The sequence below is a fragment of the Halictus rubicundus genome, chromosome 1 (assembly GCF_050948215.1).
Source record: "Halictus rubicundus isolate RS-2024b chromosome 1, iyHalRubi1_principal, whole genome shotgun sequence".
In the NCBI taxonomy this organism is placed as follows: Eukaryota; Metazoa; Arthropoda; class Insecta; order Hymenoptera; family Halictidae; genus Halictus; species Halictus rubicundus.
Window position 1 is genome coordinate 24,103,214 of NC_135149.1, and position 19,235 is coordinate 24,122,448.

Below are 19,235 nucleotides of genomic sequence, written 5' to 3' on the forward strand. Positions count from 1 at the left end.
AAGACAGGATTCTGGTGAAATACGTCAAGGAAACGTTGCTGCTTGAAATCGTAGTAGCTCAGCCTCTTCTTCAGAAGTTCGATTTGACGAGTCATTAAAGGTTGCACGACCTGCTTCACTTGAGCAGCTACTTTCTTCAACGTTTCCCAACTGTGAGGTAGCTCTGTCAACCACTCGAAGATCTTCGGACTTATAACTACTTGATATTGCTCCAATAGTTCTATCGTTTTCTGAAACACAAATCAACAAGTTAGAGATAACAAATCTCCACCAACAAAAAATAACAGTGTTTGTCTCCTGTAATTAAATGTAATATGCTAGTATGACCGAATTTATCGAAATGATTAAGAATTAATTTTGTTAGTTCGTTCGTTCAATATTTTGACAGTTATGAAGTAATTTTTATTGCCTAATTTTTAGGATCTACAATTAAAAAATTGATATGGGCGTCGTTCAATATTATTCTGCGCTAATGGCTGCATAAAAATTGGCAATGTAATTATCAACGTTACCTTAATAGGATCAAACATGTCCTCAATCTCAAATTGTCGATCTCTAATCTCTTTTAGGAAAGAGATCGTCACCAACAGTGCGTCGTAATCATCCTCTTGAATGGATTGCGAAAAGTTCTCCATCGCTGATTTTACGAAATCGGACAATTCTTCCAATCTGGAAAAATTAGAATCAGATCGTAAAAGTCCTATAAGAAAATAATGAAAAATAAAGAAGTTTCGTAATTGCATTAATAGTGGTTCACACCGATATACCCGACGTAGTATCAGATTACACGTCATGTTTACACTTTGCTCGGAGGTATGCCCCCCAGTGGAGGGGATAGTCGAACTGCCTAAGATCGTGTAGCTCCGTTCGGCTTAAATCGAGACTTTACCGTACTTCTATTTCAATTCATGATAATTTGTAAAGTTGATCGCTTAGAAGAGTTCCAGCGAATCGTGACTGAGCGAATCGTATTGTTTGCAAAATAGTTTGATACGTTGTTGGCATAACTATTCGCGATGAAATACCCAGTTTACCTGCTCGATTGCGCAATTATATGTATGGAAACAATGCCAACGATCCGATAGTAGTTTGAAGTGAAATCGGTTTTACTTGCGGCTAAAGGTCAGTATGTGACTTAGGTACGAAATGTTGCAAATGAAATGCTGGAGACTATTTAGAAATTCAAATAAATATAGCAAGCATTAGAAAATAATTCAAACTCCGATTTACTTTAACGAATACATTGTTTATATTGTTTTGGCACGTTCAAAAAAAAAAAAAAAGAAAGTGACGTTCCTAAGTTTAAAATTGCAATTGTTCCAAAGATAGCATAAAACGTAGCGGTAATTACAATCTTAAAAATTAATAATGACTAAACTGTGGATAAACTGACTTGTTTTGATAATTTGAATAAGTCGAAAATGATAAAACAATGCTCTCAGATTCTCCAACTGTCCCTATAATTTTCTATTTCGTGGTTTTTCTGATAAATGCATAAAATTCGCAGTTTGATAACGATAATAATTGTAAGAACGTACTGGGTAGTAATACGATTGACCAAATAGTCCTTCAGCACATTGGCCCACTTGCAAATGGTATTCAAGAGAGATTGTTTAAATGGTTTTATGTCTAATCTCAACCACTGACAAGCGATGTATTCATTAGACAGTTGATCGCATTTCTGATATAGATCCATGAAATAATCAATCTCATCTTTGAAATCCGATAATTCTGGCTTCTTCAGCTTTAAATGTTCCGGGAGGTAATCAGGATGTTCAGAGATCATCTCTCTGTCTTCGATTGCCACGTACTGAGCGTACCGAAGAAAATAGTCTAAATATTCTTGTCTGCTGTCTAACCACAGCCAGGAGAAAACTTCGTATATCTAGAAGTAATTAAAGAATCGTTTTATATCGTTGTACCATTATTTAAACTTTGGTATTTCGTGGAAATATCAAAAGTTAAGTTAAATTCAATTCAATAATAATTTAAATTATCTGCCAATTTATCTCTCACGTGAGCGTGCTCTTGAATATCAACTAGAGCCAGCTTTACTCTGTTGCAAGTTTCCTCCATCATGAAAACAATACCGAATTCCTCTGCCACGTCTGTCTGCGAAGGCAAAGATTAACTAGAAATTAATTCAAAACTCAAAATATAATACAATTTTTTAAATAGTGAATCTTAAAATTCTTGAAATAATTAAAATTCTTCAAATACTAAATGCTAAAATCTTTGAAATGTAGACCAACTTTTGTCAAGTGCAATAATTAATTGAAAACTCAAAATACAGTACAACTTTTTAAATAGTAAACGTTAAAATTTTGTAAATATAGACCGAGTTTTTTGAACAATAAAAACTCAACTCATTCGAGACGAATTTAACAAACAACCTATTTACAGTTGAGTCTTCAATTTAATAAGAAGTATATTAAGTAATTCGAAGAACCATAAATTGAACAAAGCAAATTTGATTCCTCCGTTAATTATGCTGAAGAAGATCGGAAAGATATCAAAGCTTGAAATAGTATACCCCATAATTTTCTCGTTCTTCTAGCATTTCGGGATCGACACGGGGAATGAGTATGCCCATCTTCACCATATCAAGTAACAATCCTTCGAAGAAGACGTAGAATCCTTCAGGGTCGTCAAGTTCCACTGCTGGCCGAAAGTTGATGTGAGGGTTCTTCCGGATTTAGTAAGAAAAGACGAGTTTTCAGTTGTACAATAATTATAAATTATTTAGCTTTCAAATGTCCATAAAGTAGGTATGTACCTCTAGATACAGTTGTATTTCGAACAAAGGGAACATGTTTCCTTCGGGATCAGTTTCGTCCAGTATGTAGCAGATACTGCAAAACAATTATAACCTTAATTTTCTCGATAATGTTTAAATAATCTCTTTAAAAAAAGCAGATTTGACCAAATCAGATATTTTTTATATAAAAATCCACAGTCTTATAAAGTGTCAAGAATGGGATAAGTAAATCAGGAGAAATCAGGTTATAAATAAATAACCTGGTAGAAACAGCCTGGATGAGACCCTTCGAAATTAAGTTGTCAACGTAGGTGAGATAGGGCTGCCATTTCTCACGTCGTAGTGCTAGCGTTTCTTCGTCAACTTCTTCCTCTTCCTCTACCATTTCCTCTTGTTCTTCTGCTTCGTCATTGATCTCTGCCATCAAACTAGAATTATTAAACAATTCTTTGTATTACTTAAATGCGAAACAATAAATAGTAATCTCTGTAGTAATCACATTGGGTGATCAAATATTTTTATCCAGTATCAATAAGTTCCTAGCGTTTTTAAATTAAAATTCAAAGATAAAATTAAGATATTTATTCATAGGTTTATTCAGTAACATGATAAGTTACCTCAAAAATGGCAAAAAGTAATAGAACAAAATGGAAAATATCTACGAATAAATTTCGTAATTTTTGAATTTGTACACTACAGGAAATGTCTGTCATATGGATAAAAAATATATTTTTCGTACTGTGGCTTTAGTCATTGATTACCAAAATTCACTGTACTTAAAAAAAATGATTTTCGAAAGTTCTGGTCACATCACCTTGGTGATTCCGGCACTGCTTCTTCTAAAATTTCTGATTGGTCCATTATTCGCGCTGTTGTCGTGGCATAAAAAAGGTTCGAATTTGAAAAAAAGGAATTCTACATTAATAAATATGATAAGTATAAATGGAATAATATTTAGTCGGACCATCAGTGGCTTACCATCGGCATCCTCGGACTCTTCCTCTTCGTAAAACGAATCCGGCAGCAGGTTGAAGAATAACTTGTAATTTTCATCCAAAATTCGATTCAGTTCTTGAGCGGTTTCTTCGATTTCCGCGAATCTTTCCTCAAATCGATCATCTTTGTCTGCGATCGACAGTAAATGTTCGTCCCTCGCGTCTTTGCGATACAGAACCGGCGCCATTGCCCAGAGATACAGTCTGTCCATAACGTATTTTAAATTGTCCTGTGCTCGGAACACTCGAGCATGCAGTTTTTTAACCATTGCTAACAGACTGTCTATATATTCCGGAACCTCTAGAGTAGATTTGATTTTTAGAGATTTTCGGAGAAATTTTGCAAGACTTTTTCAGGAGAAAAGTACGACGTGCAAAATCATACAATTCAGAAACTGATTAAATAAAAAAAAAAATATTATATATTTTAATATTGCATTCTAATAATAATAAACTATCAAAGTTCATTACATTTTTACATGTTGTGTTATAAAGTTTCTATCTCGCTACATACATTGAAAACTGTCATTAATTAAGGCATAAAACATTCGCACATCCGTACCTGGAGATTTCCAATTGTAATTCTCTTGGCCATAATTAATTAACTTGTCAATTTCCTCAACCTCATCCTCTATTAATTGGAACTCGACTGGAACACTTTCACTTCGTATTCTGTTGTACCTGAGACAGAATTATCAGATCTGATTATATTATCAGGTATTGCGGGATCGTTATAAAAATATGTTTGGACGTTTTCATGATTTAAACAATTAGTTAATTAACCTCTCGATGCTTCAAACATATAAAAATAATACAAAGTCGGGTTCAAAATAATGCAAAAGAAGCTATGATTTGTCAGTTTAGACTTATCACTTACCAGTTCGTAATCAAAGTGAGATCGTAAGTGCTCTTGGAATAAAATTCTGAACTATCGTAAAAATTAAGTGCCTCTTCCGAGAGATCGGTCCTCTTCATTATAATCATATAACGAATTTCCCTTAACAATGTTGTTAACTCAGTATCGAAATTCAGTTCCAATAGTTGGTCGTCTCCGACTCTTAACAATGGTTTCGATAAATGAAGTTCAATTATTTCTGGCACTGTTTCCGCCCACGCATTGAAAATCTCTTGCTCCTTCTCATTAATGAGCGTCTTATAGAAATCGATAAAATCATTATAGTAATTTTACATTACATTAATAGTAATTAAAATGCATAATAAAATAAAACATATATAATAATTTCACATTGTATTAATATTATGCAGATACGTAATAATATTTAAAAACATTTTAAAATCAGTTTGTACACTAATATGTTTACAGTTTTATTAATAATTACTTCCAGTTCTAGGTATTTGCTTCTGAGCTCGCTTTGCATTTTCGCTGTAATTAGAGGATGGTCGCATAATTTTGCACATTCGATTGGAAAATGATACCTCTCACGCAATTTCATTAACAAACACAGAGCCCCAGCCACAGGTGGGAAGTATTGATTCACAGCTGCGCGTAAAACTTGCGAATCTCCTTTAACAAAATTTTCGTCAAACAAGATCTACGAAATGAAATTGTTTTTACAGCAAATTTATGTAATAGCAAATCATTGACTAAGTAACGTATCAAATTCTTAAGAAAATTATACGGCAGCTTAAAAGTAAGCTGAAACAATGCTGCTTCATTTTACTTTCACCCTAATAAAATCACGTATGACAGAGATTAAAGTTTACTTTCTAAAGTGAGTCTATAAATATGTAAATTTGCATATACATCCATAAATGTTGCATGTAAATCGTTGATTACACTTCTCGAATATTACGCACAAAAATGTTTAAAACGGTCCTAGTTAATGTAGTATAACGTTGTAAGTGAATTAATTTAGCTCAGGAATATTTATCAGGAATGTCTGCACAAAAATGTAAATCCGGGAAAAAAGAACAGAGTCGAACAGTATTAATTATCTTACCTTCACGTTACTGAAATGCTTATCGATTCGGTTAATCACACCCTCATAATGACACCACAATTGTGCCATAATCAGAGGTCGATTCGCAATGGATCCCATCATCCAAATAAACTTAAAAGCCGATTCTAAATTATGACATTCCGCGAATACTTGTTCGAAAATGCTCGCCAAACGTCGATCGAACTGTTCCACCTTTCATACGAAAAATCTTTTTATTAATTTATTTGAACACTGATTTCAGTTTCTTCGTTACTTCATCACCGGTGTTCCGTTATTCATTTAAATAAATTACTTTAGTGCAAAATGCTTCCAAATCTTCAGTGAACTGCGTCTCATCTGGAGAGAGAACTTCGTAAGGCACTTCTCCAAACAGTTCATACGATTTTATAAATTCATAGTAGACTTCGTTGGTCATATTGAGCAACGACCTTGCCTTTAAACCGGTCATTTCTATTCTTTCTAATTTTATGTAGTCTTGGGCTATGTCGAATAACGACTACAAACAAAGTATAGAAATAATATAATATAACAAACGTATAGTCTTTTACATTTACATGAAACAGTGAAGACGAGATAAAACTTTGTTCGCTTTTAATTATTTTTTTGTTATGAAACATTTTCCAACATATTCGCGACATTTTTCTGATTAAAATGAGTCCAAACACGACACAGTTCGGAGAATATTTGTTCGTTTAATCCACGATATAGCGGAACCTCGATTATCCGAACTAACCAGTAGAATCGGTTCGGATAGTTGAGGTTCTACTGAATTGTATCAAATTGTATCGTGTTTGGGCTCGTTTTAATCAGAAAAATGTCAGAGATACGTTAATAGCAGTTTCATAAAGAAATAATGAAAAACAAAAAAGTTCTTAAATATCAAGACAATACTATATTATCAAAAATTAATTGCTATCGAACCTCGATCTCTTTCAGCCTCTTCTCAAACTTCTGAATTCTATCGAAGACCATTTTCTCGTGAAATGTCCAAAGTATAGGTTCAACAGGTCCCTTGAAATAGTTCTCAATTTTTTCTTTAAAATATCGAAACGTGTCTTGATAGTAATCAAGAACAGGTAGGACTTCCGCTATTTTTGCTTTATTCTCGTCGATATCTCCTTCGAACAACGTCGATGGATTTATGTACTTCACTGACTGCAAGAAACATTCAAATTACTATTCCTTTGTCCCACGAAATATTTCGAAACGTTATCCTTTTCTACATCTTGCATGTACAAGTATTCTAATAAAGTATGTAATTTGTTGGGCACAAAAGTGTGACTGTTAACGGCCTCCATAATTTAAAAAATTAACTAAATCTTGCGTTCTAGATCTTGAAATTACCGAAAGCTAGAGTTGTTATGAAGATAGGCATCGCATTATGAATATGTTGAATTAAAATTTGCGCTGAGTAACCACTTAAAATTTCAAGATCGAAATGTGTTACTTTTTTGGGCAATTCTGTATGAATAAACGTGGTATACGAGGAAATAATTGTGAAATTGACAATTAGACAAATTGCTATAATTATCTACTACAGAACACGCAAATAATCCTACATTTTACAATCACTAAATGGCAATTACAATAATCCTCCTTAAAAATATTTTTCTCCAGCTTTAAAATTTGTATTTTCGAATAAAAAGTTAAGACCACTGAAAATAAATTTCTGTTTACAATTGTCAACATTAAAATTATTATGAAAATAATTTTGCTTCAGCTATAAAATTTCTGGTTTCTAATAGAAAAAATATTTAAATAGTACATATTTAGAAATTTAAATAAACATAAATATTCAAAAGGTGAATTTAAAGAATGTGTAATTTCAACTTGGAAACATTACTGTCCAGGCGAGTTTGTAGTATAGTGTTACGTTCGAATGAGTGCAACCCACTATTTTTAATTTATTCGCGACCAGCGTCAAATATGTGTGACGATTTCGTGTTTTACATAAGGAAAGTCAAATTAATCCTATGCAGGCTGTTATTTAAAACTACAACGCGTAGCAAAATATTTGAACAATCTACAACCACAGTTCCTTTCGTTATAAAATTTCTCCATACTTCGAAGAAAAAGATACGTTGCTTTTAATGAATAATTGAAAACTAACGAAGGTCACTACCGAAGCAAGTGATTGCGGCGAACGTATTAAAAATTATAATAGTTACATTACAGAAATTGAATGAATATACTTTCTAGAAGCCAAAACGACAATTTGTATTCTCATGATTAGCGAAACCAGTTGCACTTTAATTGCTGACCAAGTATATTATATTTCAGACAACTTTCACGTGTGCCGGTTTTAATTTATACATAAATCACCGGATGTATGCACGCCTAACATTTAAAGTATGAATGCTTGAAACATGCTGAAACAACATTGATTAAATATTACAGTTCATTCCATTCTTATCTCCTTCTTCCCTATATTTAATTTAGAAAATTAAACTTCTGTATACCAATATTGAATTTCTTACTATTTAGTAGACACATAATTATTTCTATAGCTTTACAAAAATAAATCCAAACATTTTTACAGTCTATGCATTCAAGATTTATATTGAAACATTTAACATAATTTACTGTACTACATTTATACAGGGTGTCCCAAAAATGTTGCATTTTCTTGAAAACGTTAATCCCTAAGACCATTTGAAATAACTTTTTCCTCTACGAAAATGTTCCCCACGGCTTCGTTAAGAAGTTATTAACGAAAAACACGGACCAATCAGAGCGCGGCTACAGCAGACCAATTCCGACCCGGCGACAGGTCCCGCTGAGCGTGGCGTTGGCATTGGCCGAGCCGGAATCCGTCTGCTGTAGCCGCACTCTGATTGGTCCGTGTTTTTCGTTAATAACTCCTTAATGAAGCAGTGGGGAACATTTTCATTAAGAAAAAAGTAATTTCAAATAACCCTAGGAATCACCCTTTTCAAGAAAATACAACATTTTCGGGACACCCTGTATATTTCATGCTTTACATTAGAAATTATATACCTGAGATATCACCAAGTTCGAAATTTCTTGCAACAGGGCAATCATTCTTTCCAAAGAGTAGTACTTTGAGTTTGCCCACATTAGACAGGCACAATGTAGCAGGGCTTTCACTTTTGATCCCAAATCCTTGAATTCACAGCTCTCGACCTCTTTAAAATTGTATTCCAAAGGTTTCAAATATAAATTAATATCCCTGGTTTCTAGCAGTGCTGCAATAAAAACAATGATATTAAAAATTACAAGTTGAAGAAGGATCCAAATTTTAAATTGTATATATTTTCTTTTTCTTTTATGCAAACATTTCATATTCATTCACCATTTGCCAAAAACAAAATTTAATCTTCACATTAATTTCAGAATATTGTACAAGTATGTTCCTTTTATATTACGTTATAGAAAAAATTATAATCTAATTATTAATTGGTTGTGGGTAATGAAACTTAGTAGACTGCGGATTTTATGCATTTATAGCAAAAACGGGTGGGCGTCATTTCAAACAATAAAAAGATTACAAGAATTTAAGACTGCCAATACATTTCTTACAACTTAATAAAACTATTAAAGGAAGGAATAAATTCCTACTTGGCTTCTATGTCTTCCAACTAATGCAAACGATTTTTATTTTGCATAAAGATCCGCAATCTAGTTATTACATACATGCAGCTACGCTTCTTATTAAATTTGTAAAATATTCCGAATAAGGACTCTCCATTTGTTCCAGAAACATGCGCATGCTGATCACTCTTGGATCTTTCAATTGTTGGTAAAGCGATTCCATATTCTTCAGTCTCATACTCCAATAATTCATCTCTGAAACATTTGATCAATTAATACGATGAAAATGTTTACAAATATTTCACATATTACTTTTTAATTCATATTTTGTATAAGGTATTAAAATTACTGTTGCAAATGTTTATACTCTAAAAAGGTGAAATACTAGATCACGGGTAGTTCCAATTATTAATAACGGATATTTTTACCTACTAATGGCAGAGCAGTGTTAACTATTAATTACTGAAGGAATTCCGTGACATTTTTGCATCAAACCTAAACTTGAATGGTACTATTTACCAAAAATATATTTTAATTATTATTAAATTAGTTTATTAATTATTAATCATCTTTAATACATTTATTAAAAACCATTTTAATTATTTGATAGGTATAAACTATTTTTGTATTTTTCATGTTGTATCGCAGCAGTAAATTTTTAACAATGAAAAGTATCAGTAACAATACAATTACCAGACTGTTCCGGCACAGGTGCACCTGTCTTCTTAGTGAACTCTTCATTTAAGATCTCATTGATTTGAGTCGCCCACTTGATTACGATTTTCTCAATGTTGTTTTTCAGTTCGAGCGTTTTAGAGTCAACCGGAGATAAATTTTCATGTTGAAGAAGATCTTCGATACCCATTGGCATTGGGAGCAATGTCTGGCCTGTTATTTTCCCTTTAACCTAAATCATTCATTCAATTATTTGCAGAATAGTTAATAAGAATAAATATTATTTACCTGCCAGATTAGTGTTCGAAGATTATATATTTGTTTCTTTACATCTGCTCTGGCAACTTCGGGCCAGCCAATATGATTCTTCGGATTGGATAAAACGGGAACGTATGCCTGGAAGAATTATCGAAATGATCAAATTATAAATCTTGAAAGTTTTATCAAACTGCTTAGTTTCTGTTTATAACGAAGATAGAGTTTAGTACAATTGCAACAAAGTTCCTTCTATTGGTCACCAGATGAATAAATAATAAAATAGTGTTAACAATACTAACATCCTCCACGAGGACTGCCAATTCTTCGATCGGATTCGGTGCCATGTCACCCGGAATCAGCAGATCCATGTAATTAGTCTCGGTAACTGTCTGCGGTCTCTTCTTTATGAAGTACGTAAGCTTTCTCTTGGATTGCGTTATTTCTAGATAAGGTGTCAAGAGACCAGCTTGTGTGATTTGCAATACTAGGATCATCTCCGATGGTGTGGTAAAAAACTTGCTAATGAGATCCTACGTAAATGGAACCGTAAAAGGAACTCGATTAATTCTAGATCCATCTGATCGGACATGTACGTCGTAACGTCGTTACTTCTAAGTGTCCCAAAAATGTACTTCCTCGAAGAGGATGATTCCTTAAGTCATTTCCAGTCACTTTTTCCTTTGCGAAAATGTTCTCCGAGGCTTCAATAAGGAGTTATTAACGATAAACGCGGGCCAATCAGATCGCGGATACAGCGGACGGATTCCCGCTTGGCGACACGCCCCGCTGAGCGTAGCGTTGCCATTGGCCGAGCTGGAATCCGTCCGCTGTTGCCGCGTCCTGATTGGTCCGTGTTTTTCGATGATAACTCCATAACAAAGCCACGGAGAACATTTTCGCAAAGAAAAATGTTACTCCAAATCACCTCTGGAATCACCCCCTCCCAGGAAATACATTTTTGTATGATTTTTAAATACAGTTTTGTATTGTTAATACATGTATTTTTATGGACTGCGGATTTTATGAATTCATCGGCCTATGAAAATTATTAACAGAAGAAAGAAGTTTCTGTTTGGCTTCTGTAATCGATGCAAACAATTTTTATTATCCATGAAAATTGTCTAACAATTTGTAACCATCGATTACCATTGGTTAAACTTTCAAGGTTAAGATAGACAGCAATGAAAGACTTTTATGGTAGTTTCATAGAAGAACTTTATTCTGTATATGTTTTCTTCAATTTGTGCGAAAGACATCTGTAATTGTTCTGTAGTTATACAAAATAGATTGTATACCTTAAAATCTGCGTTCGACAACATTTTCGCCCATCTGTCAGACTTCAATTTCCTTGATAGTGTGAGATAAGTGTAAATGTACTCGAACCGCTCATCTTCCTCCTTCTTTTCTTCTTTGTCAGCCATTTTGTGGCTACTTTTATTCTTTATTACCTTACACTTCTATTATTCTTTATTGCTTCGTTTAAATTCATTTGGTACCGAATGCCTGCTGCATTATTGACAGGCCATTAGTTTATTATATATTTGTAGAACAGATGACAACAAAATGAAACTCGGATAAATTCAGAGACGTGGCAATTAACAGATAATATACAGATCATATAATGTACGTATTGTATGTTATAAATAGAATGCGTACTTTATGCATTTATGAGAAAAATGGGTAGATGAAATGTAAAACTGCATGTATAAGGATGTACAAATAATTATAATAAATTTCATGTATCACATTTTCAACAATCCATGGCTAGAAAATACGTTTCCCATCGACTGCTCTATCTCCTTGTTGCATCAAAATTTATTCGCACTAACGAGATGTTGAAATCGAAGTCCTGTAGGGTAAAACAAAGACTACATATTCGTCAAGCAACAAAGTTGTTCACCTTCCGGGGTCAGGAAAAAGGTAAGTTGTGGGCGAATGCTACCTCTCGAGTGTAAAGGGTAAAAGTAATACCATGTCGCGGGTCTGAGTTTTTTTACTTTTTTGGATTTATATACCAAAAGCAATTGGCCGATGCGGCCCGCACACGTCAACGCGCCGTCACGCAAGATGGAAAGTGCACAGTTAATGCAGCTATTTGTATCCGGCGCGTGGCATGCAGCCTGTGACACACGCGCTGGATCAAAAACCGTTTCCGAACGCCTGACTAGAATTTTTTAATGATTCGATTACGGTCTTACGATATTAGGCTTTTATGAAGCCGACACTGTTTCAAAGTTAAACAAACCCGCGTGTTATCCGTTATCAATGCCAAAGGGACAATTCGTACAAAGCAATTCATGTTCATTTCTCTTAATGGTCAATTATCATAAGAAAATTACAGCGTCGTACAGAAAAAGATTGAAGGTGACTTTGAAAACTTAGAACAGAAAAAAAAATATCATTCATCATTTGACTGCGGAGTTTATGCTTTTATGACATGTTTGGTAGGTGCAATTTAAAACCGGATTCAAGGAATTCGGGAATGTTAACACATTAAAATTATTAACCTCTTGCTCTATAACATCGAGTCAGACTCGTGATGAAGATTTCGAACGGGACTATCAGGGTGTCCCAAAAATGTTGTACTCCCTGAAACGGTGATTCCTAAGGTCATTTGAAATAAGTTTTTCCTTTACGAAAATGTCTCCCGCGGCTTCGTTAAGGAGTTATTAACGAAAAACACAGGCCAATCAGGGCGCGACAACAGCGGACGGATTCCGGCTCGGCCAATGACAACGCTACGCTCAGCGGGGCGTGTTGTCACGTGGGAATCCGTCCGCTGTAACCGCGCTCCGATTGGTCCGCGTTTTTCGTTAATAACTTCTTAACGAAGCCGTAGGGAACATTTTCGTAGAGGAAAAAGTTATTTCAAATGGCCTTAGGGATTAACGTTTTCAAGAAAATACATTTTTGGGACACCCTGTAAAAATGTAGTATAGTAAATTATGTTAAATGTTTCAATACAAATCTTGAATGCATAGACTGTAAAAATGTTTGGATTTATTTTTGTAAAGCTATAGAAACAATTATTTTCAAGGAAGTGCAAAGTTCATGGGACACCCTGTATATAGATACTGTATCGGTGCCATAATTAGCCGTGGCCAATTGTGGGCCGTCGGAAACTGTGGGTTTACGGTACGAGGATTTGCTATTGAGGCCGAAAACGGAAAATTCCAAATAAATCTATCATTTTTTTATTCGATAAAATACGAGTCATATTATGTAATACAATGTGTTTAGCATTATTAGTATGTCGTGAGAAGGTGTTATGTGTTACGCTCAATAATTTTCGACAAGTGAACAGTACGTAACATCCCATAATAGCGCGAATCGTAGTATACGTTGCACGGCATCTTCCAGAATAATTAACTAGCCGAAAATTAAGTAATCAATGCTCTCCCACATACCTACTTGGAATGGCGCTAAAATACTAAACGTAGTCAGCATACTGATACTTTCTCCCTACAACAAAGACCACTCAACTCGTCCGACCGTTCTCATTTGTAAAAGCATTTACGACTACACGCTAAAATGTCCGCACTTCCTTGCGACTACGAAACTGCAGCGGAATGAAGAATGCAACGCAGAGGCTGATGTTAATTTACGCGACGGCTTTAATGTCTCTCTTGTCGGATTAGGATTGTCGTTTAGGCAATTGCCATTGGTAACAATCTTTTAGAGAAAAAGAATGTATTCGGAAATTCACACAAAAGCAACGTACGACTATTTATTGCAAAACATAAATTACTAATACGACTAATATTAATCATTTTATGGTCGATGGTTTTCGTCACACAGTAGGATATTTAAAAAGAAATGGTCGTATAACAAAATAAGTTAATTTTTTGTATAATTCGCAAAAATAACGAAGGCACAGTCGAAGCACTTGACTGTTTGAAAATTTATAGAAAAGTAGTTGGAACTGGTGAGAAATCAAATTTACAATTATAGCGGGAAATGTGTTGCCTATCACTCTTCAAGATGTAAATCTCAACGACTAGGCAAACAGATACTCGAACGATGATAGCATTGGGACTTCCCGAGACTATTATCAATAGAGCCAAGTGGTCATTTGCATAAATAAGTCGAAACGCAAACTTACAAGGTCTCCGTGCATTTAGTTCAGCTCACGGTCAGTCTACCCTAAATCGCAACATTTTCGGCCGAATTTTCGGAATTACTTTTTCCCTCGCAATTTCGACCAATTTTTAATTAGTTTTCATAAATCAACTAGTAAAATTCTTCTGGCATAAAAAAGAACTCGAGCAGTTTGAACTGATTCTAAAAAATCAATTTTCAATCCGAATTCGATCTTAACCTAAACAACCGTTCGTCCACAAGAACGAAGATCGTTTAACGCTAAACCTGCCGATCATTAAAAGTTGCTACGCATTGTCTTGTCAAAATAACAAAACTGAATTTGTGTACATTTCGTGCGATTTTTATCACAATATTATACTTCAGTAAAGAAGTCTATTGGATCAATTCTCATGAAGTTGATAGTTCATAGTTTCAGTAATTGTGAAATGAAAAATCCGGAATCGATCACTTGACCGGTTAATTTAATTTTGTTAGTATCCCAATGTCATTCATTAAAAAAAAATAGTTGTTCTACATCTGAATAAAGTCCGGATACTCTTGCAGTGTATGTAAATTTTTCCTGAAGCCAGCTCAAGTTTTCAATGACAAAATGCCGCGAAGGCAATCGTTTCGAGCAACGGCGAACGTGTTAAAATAAAATTACAGATGGTTAACTGCAACGGCCACAAATTAATTTATACAGCAGCCGAAAGGGATGTGCCCTCGTTATCGCATGCGGTTCCAATTCGAGTCAGCGCGCATACTCGAGATAAGCAACATTCTTTCACAAGGGAGCCTGTCTGAGCACGCTGGAAACCGGCCGAACGAGGAAACACGCGTTGGCCTGTGTAACCGGCGGTACCGACGAAAGATAAACACGTAGCAATTTATCGCGAAGATTCATCGATACAAGATGTGTCCCGAGGAAAACGAAGAGGGCGGGGGAAGGTATTCGGGCAGAAGCCGCCGCCCTTCCCTCCGCTCCCCCGGGAGAGGCGGCAGTGGAAAGCGGGCAGGTGTTCCGGGTTAATATTCGTAGCGAAGAGGATTGTTTTGCAACGCTAGCTCTCCGGGCACCTTACGTGCCCATGCCCGGCTCGTAATTAGTTTGACTTTCACCGTGAGGGCCACCTTACCGGGCACACTTTCGCTCGTCTTCATTTTACCCGTCTCTCTGCTCGGCTCGGTTCGGCTCGGCTCGCTCGCTCGCCTCTGGAATTACGTTACGGGAGAAAATGCTTGAATGCGTCCGGAAGAATTCAGGCCGATATCAAGGACGTCCTCTCGTAACCTCGCCAGATTCGGAACGTCGCGTCGTGCGTCGCCGCCGCTCGTCCGTCGTACCCACCGCGATCGCTCCCGTCGATTCGGCGATCGAGAGGATCCACTGTCTCGCCCCTCGTGACTACGATCGTAAACCGAAACAGCTCGTCCGAGAATTTCTGACCGGCGCATCCGCGCCGCTTGCCCAACGAGCTTTGATGTAATCGGGATTTCTTGTAATCTCGGAACGATCTGTTGCGATACGAACTCCGGTACCCACCTCTCCTTTTCGTTTTGCTTTTCTCGGGGACGACGCTATACTTACTCGCGTTCGGAACCGCGCCTATTTCGTCCGGCGAGGATCGAACGTTTCAACCAATTGTTTCGCGATCTTGTAAAACGTACCTTTTCCGGTTACCAGTTTCTTCATTTATTCTGCAGCGATAAGAATTTCGTTGTTATTCAACCCTCAACACTCGAATGGTGCCTGTAAGGCGCCACTAAAAATTGCTGTATCATTATTCAAAATATTTTTGATATTGTTAAATTTGCTTGTATTTAATAAATTACTAAACGTTTCGGTATTGCACGAGTAAGTTGCACCATTTTCGTATAACATGAAAAAAAATATAGAGGAGGGCAATATTCCAGGTCGGAAGGAATGTGTCATTTTGGAGTTAAAATAGCTTCGAGTGCAAAGGGTTAAAATCTCGTAGAAGAAGAAGAGGGAAGTACGACGATATAATTAGACAGTGGATTTTATGCGTCTATGACATAGATGGGTAGGTGTAATTTAAAAGGGTAAAAACCTCAGAGGAATTTAAAAATACTCTTATGTTATTTTCAACCTATTAAACACAAATAAATTTCCATTTCACTCCAATTTGTTGCAATTCAGGTAGAGAATTTTGCATAAAAATCTTCTGCCTACTGATGACAATAAAATCGAATTTCATTTCGATTTAGAGGAAGTTAATAACTAGACTGAAAATTGTCCAACCCGATTGTAAGAAACAGAGGTTGAATAAAAGTGCATTCTTTTTTCTAATGATTTTAGCGAGTAGAAAATAATATATAAAATCAGTATATGTAATAAATAAAATATATATAAATAAATATCAATACAATATAAATAAAATATACAAAATAAAATAGAAAATGTCATAAATACATCAAATCCGCAGTCTACTGTTAATGGTCATACTCTTCCGCCTTTTTGGTACAATTGTTTGTTCACAAAAGAAGATTAAAAGAACGACTGAATCTCTGCACACCCTTAAAATTGTTTGTAATACTTTTAATTCGTAATGTATTCAGCACTGGTTCCGATGCCGTGCTTAACCATCGTTTATTCTTCCTTTTGTTTTTCTCCTGCCACCTGTTTTTGTTGCTCGCTGAAATCGCTGGAAGGAAACGCATATTTTCTTCAACAACGGAATGATATAGTTCATTCAGAGAAATAACTCCGTGATCTTGAAGTCTCGTAACATATAATATTGAAAGAAAATTATCCGCCATTATTGGACACAGTCTTTGATGCGGTACCAACTTTGTCCGAAATCATTTTTCCATAAAATAGGAGACAGTTATTATAGATGTTAGAGATGGTTATTACACGGTAGTTATTATAAATAGCGGGACCAAACGGATCAACGATTCAGCGAATGAATAGCATTGGCACTTGGCACGCTGAGGTGACCTTCCAAAAATCCATGGTATTTAACAATTTCACCAAGTGGGCGAAAATCTGTGGGCGAAAAATGTTGTGTCCTTCGTCTATTTTTAAAAGTTAATTTCAAAATTTACATTCTCCCCGACGTCTTCACAATTTTGTATTCACCAATTCGTTTTTATTGAATGTATAATAATCGACGGTCTTGTAGTCCCTGTAATTTTAATTTCTGCGGTTTTTATTACAGTGACTGAACTACTTGACTTACTGTGTGCAATACTTTTTATTCGAAATTTAGCTCTGGTTCTGCTACCACCACGCTGAACTATGATTTCTTCACCGATATCCTTCGGTTTCGCATTTAAATCCTGAAATTATGCTAGGCGAATTTATGCTTCGAATCTCACGTACTGATCAACACGCCGACGCGACGTCGCGCCGGAATCCGATGATTTTTGCCCACGATGATTTACTCTGAATGTTAATACCGCGTGGAGGCACACGACACACGATCCAATGTCGCATTATTATTCCGTCAATTTAGCAATGTATAGCAGGAAAACTAAGTTATTTTTCGACAGCCGAACAAATTGGTTGAAGACGAGGAGGCACGGTCGAAATCGTTACGACATTCGTGACGTCAAACGTACCCCACTTTATATACTTTAATACCTATTCACTTAATATGACGTCCTTGCCTTGAAATACTGTAATTTTGTAATGCAATACAACACGGTTAAGACACCTTTACTTACCGTTAATGTAATATTGAATAAAAGCGAAATTACAAGTGCTGTATACTAAAAATATCAACCACATAACATTTTTAAAAATATCTGTACACTTGTTAGTTAAAATCAAAAAATTTTTATGTATGTGCTAGTAAAGATATTTTAATATTTCTATAGAAAGAAAGAGAAAATATATATACATAAATAATATATATATTTATAATAATATATATTATTATATGTATATTTATAATATTATTTATATATATTCCTTTCTTTAATATTTCTATTTCAAAAGATATCAACTGTATAATTGTTATCTTAAATTCAAAAATGTTAAATAAGTGCTGGTAGAGACTTAATATAATAATCTGATTTATTCTCAAATAAACAATATATTAAAAGCTAAATATATACTAAACATAGAGTGGAACGTTCAAAAAGATTTATCAAAGTGCAAAAAGTTTTAAATTTTTGTTCCGTGACCCAGTTTTATTTTTTGTATCCTGTTCACCCGTCGAATTAATTTCGAATATGTTTCATTGTGAACAGTTCTGCAGTTTAAAAGAGCTTTCCTTTCTCTCTGCGGAACGGCTCGATTTATTTGCATGTTTTGGGAATAAATCTGAACGTACGAAATAGAATTCGGCAAATTCTTGAGGTAGTTTCGGTAATGCGGCCTACTAAAATGAACATTGTTTCGTTCAAAGTTAGAACAAATTGATCTCGTGTATTTATGAAAAAAACAAGTATTAGAAATAATAATTAGTTTTGTTAGTGACTCGTAAAGAATATGTCTATTCGTGCAATTGTTACATTTTGTTAATATATCCTTTTTAAATTATTAGGCTTCGTAGATGCAGGAATCAGTTTTCATAAAATTATAATGAAAACTTTAAGGCACAAAAAAAAAGATAAACAAAATATTATTTAAATTTTTGAGCAACGGTATAATTTCTATTCAGCAATTGGTTGATTCCTAGACTGCAGATTTTAAACATTTATAACAAAAATGAGTGGGCGGAATTTAAAATAGTAAGAAATTAAAGAAATTTAATATAACTTCAATGATTTGTCACAATGCTACACGTATTTCTACTTGTGCAAATTTTAAGCCACTCTAAAATCCAAACGGGGAAAAAATAGCAATCACAAAAATACAGAACAAATTTCTAAAGTCTCCTTCTCCACCGACAACATTCGCGACAGACTAACGGAAAATTCGCTACAAAAAAGCTACGTCTTAACGCAACACAGTGTTCGAATGGTCTAAATAAGTGATCCGCTAAG

The 19,235-nt window shown here is 34.9% G+C and overlaps 5 protein-coding genes across 5 annotated transcripts; all 5 read right to left on the minus strand.

Annotated features, from left to right (window-relative positions):
• Positions 1-1,438: 1,438 nt before the first annotated feature.
• On the minus strand, positions 1,439-3,241 carry LOC143358467 (dynein axonemal heavy chain 17-like). Its single transcript, XM_076795644.1, has 5 exons — positions 3,019-3,241; positions 2,777-2,852; positions 2,534-2,686; positions 2,017-2,112; positions 1,439-1,885 (listed from the first exon to the last, which is right to left on the minus strand). The coding sequence occupies exons 1-5, from the start codon at positions 3,180-3,182 to the stop codon at positions 1,439-1,441; spliced, it is 936 nt and encodes a 311-aa protein (XP_076651759.1). The 5' UTR covers positions 3,183-3,241.
• Positions 3,242-3,568: 327 nt separating this feature from the next.
• On the minus strand, positions 3,569-4,045 carry LOC143355942 (dynein beta chain, ciliary-like). The gene is made up of 2 exons (XM_076791236.1): positions 3,737-4,045; positions 3,569-3,627 (listed from the first exon to the last, which is right to left on the minus strand). The coding sequence occupies exons 1-2, from the start codon at positions 4,020-4,022 to the stop codon at positions 3,569-3,571; spliced, it is 345 nt and encodes a 114-aa protein (XP_076647351.1). The 5' UTR covers positions 4,023-4,045.
• Positions 4,046-4,259: 214 nt separating this feature from the next.
• LOC143356017 (dynein axonemal heavy chain 9-like) lies at positions 4,260-5,686 on the minus strand. The gene is made up of 3 exons (XM_076791362.1): positions 5,094-5,686; positions 4,631-4,905; positions 4,260-4,434 (listed from the first exon to the last, which is right to left on the minus strand). Exons 1-3 carry the CDS (start codon positions 5,205-5,207, stop codon positions 4,260-4,262), a joined length of 564 nt encoding a protein of 187 aa, XP_076647477.1. The 5' UTR covers positions 5,208-5,686.
• Positions 5,687-6,769: 1,083 nt separating this feature from the next.
• LOC143356068 (dynein beta chain, ciliary-like) lies at positions 6,770-9,017 on the minus strand. The gene is made up of 2 exons (XM_076791493.1): positions 8,712-9,017; positions 6,770-8,083 (listed from the first exon to the last, which is right to left on the minus strand). Exons 1-2 carry the CDS (start codon positions 9,015-9,017, stop codon positions 8,033-8,035), a joined length of 357 nt encoding a protein of 118 aa, XP_076647608.1. The 3' UTR covers positions 6,770-8,032.
• Positions 9,018-9,161: 144 nt separating this feature from the next.
• Positions 9,162-11,812, minus strand: LOC143358487 (dynein beta chain, ciliary-like). The gene is made up of 5 exons (XM_076795659.1): positions 11,495-11,812; positions 10,499-10,729; positions 10,230-10,337; positions 9,960-10,173; positions 9,162-9,521 (listed from the first exon to the last, which is right to left on the minus strand). Exons 1-5 carry the CDS (start codon positions 11,618-11,620, stop codon positions 9,361-9,363), a joined length of 840 nt encoding a protein of 279 aa, XP_076651774.1. The 5' UTR covers positions 11,621-11,812; the 3' UTR covers positions 9,162-9,360.
• Between the last annotated feature and the right edge of the window lie 7,423 nt (positions 11,813-19,235).

Excerpts from the sequence above, each read along its gene's own strand:
- LOC143358467 (XM_076795644.1), bottom strand. The coding sequence starts at position 3,182 with ATGGCAGAGATCAATGACGAAGCAGAAGAACAAGAGGAAATGGTAGAG. Across the intron at positions 2,687-2,776 it reads AAATACAACTGTATCTAGAG|AACCCTCACATCAACTTTCG; the intron begins GTACATACCTAC and ends TAAATCCGGAAG. Across the intron at positions 2,113-2,533 it reads AAGAACGAGAAAATTATGGG|ACAGACGTGGCAGAGGAATT; the intron begins GTATACTATTTC and ends TTGCCTTCGCAG.
- LOC143355942 (XM_076791236.1), bottom strand. The coding sequence starts at position 4,022 with ATGGTTAAAAAACTGCATGCTCGAGTGTTCCGAGCACAGGACAATTTA. Across the intron at positions 3,628-3,736 it reads AGAGTCCGAGGATGCCGATG|CGCGAATAATGGACCAATCA; the intron begins GTAAGCCACTGA and ends CCACGACAACAG.
- LOC143356017 (XM_076791362.1), bottom strand. The coding sequence starts at position 5,207 with ATGAAATTGCGTGAGAGGTATCATTTTCCAATCGAATGTGCAAAATTA. Across the intron at positions 4,906-5,093 it reads GCAAATACCTAGAACTGGAA|ACGCTCATTAATGAGAAGGA; the intron begins GTAATTATTAAT and ends GATTTCTATAAG. Across the intron at positions 4,435-4,630 it reads CTCACTTTGATTACGAACTG|GTACAACAGAATACGAAGTG; the intron begins GTAAGTGATAAG and ends ATTCTGTCTCAG.
- LOC143356068 (XM_076791493.1), bottom strand. The coding sequence starts at position 9,017 with ATGAAATGTTTGCATAAAAGAAAAAGAAAATATATACAATTTAAAATT. Across the intron at positions 8,084-8,711 it reads CGAACTTGGTGATATCTCAG|CATGTTTCAAGCATTCATAC; the intron begins GTATATAATTTC and ends ATGTTGTTTCAG.
- LOC143358487 (XM_076795659.1), bottom strand. The coding sequence starts at position 11,620 with ATGGCTGACAAAGAAGAAAAGAAGGAGGAAGATGAGCGGTTCGAGTAC. Across the intron at positions 10,730-11,494 it reads TGTCGAACGCAGATTTTAAG|GATCTCATTAGCAAGTTTTT; the intron begins GTATACAATCTA and ends CCATTTACGTAG. Across the intron at positions 10,174-10,229 it reads TTCGAACACTAATCTGGCAG|GTTAAAGGGAAAATAACAGG; the intron begins GTAAATAATATT and ends TGAATGATTTAG.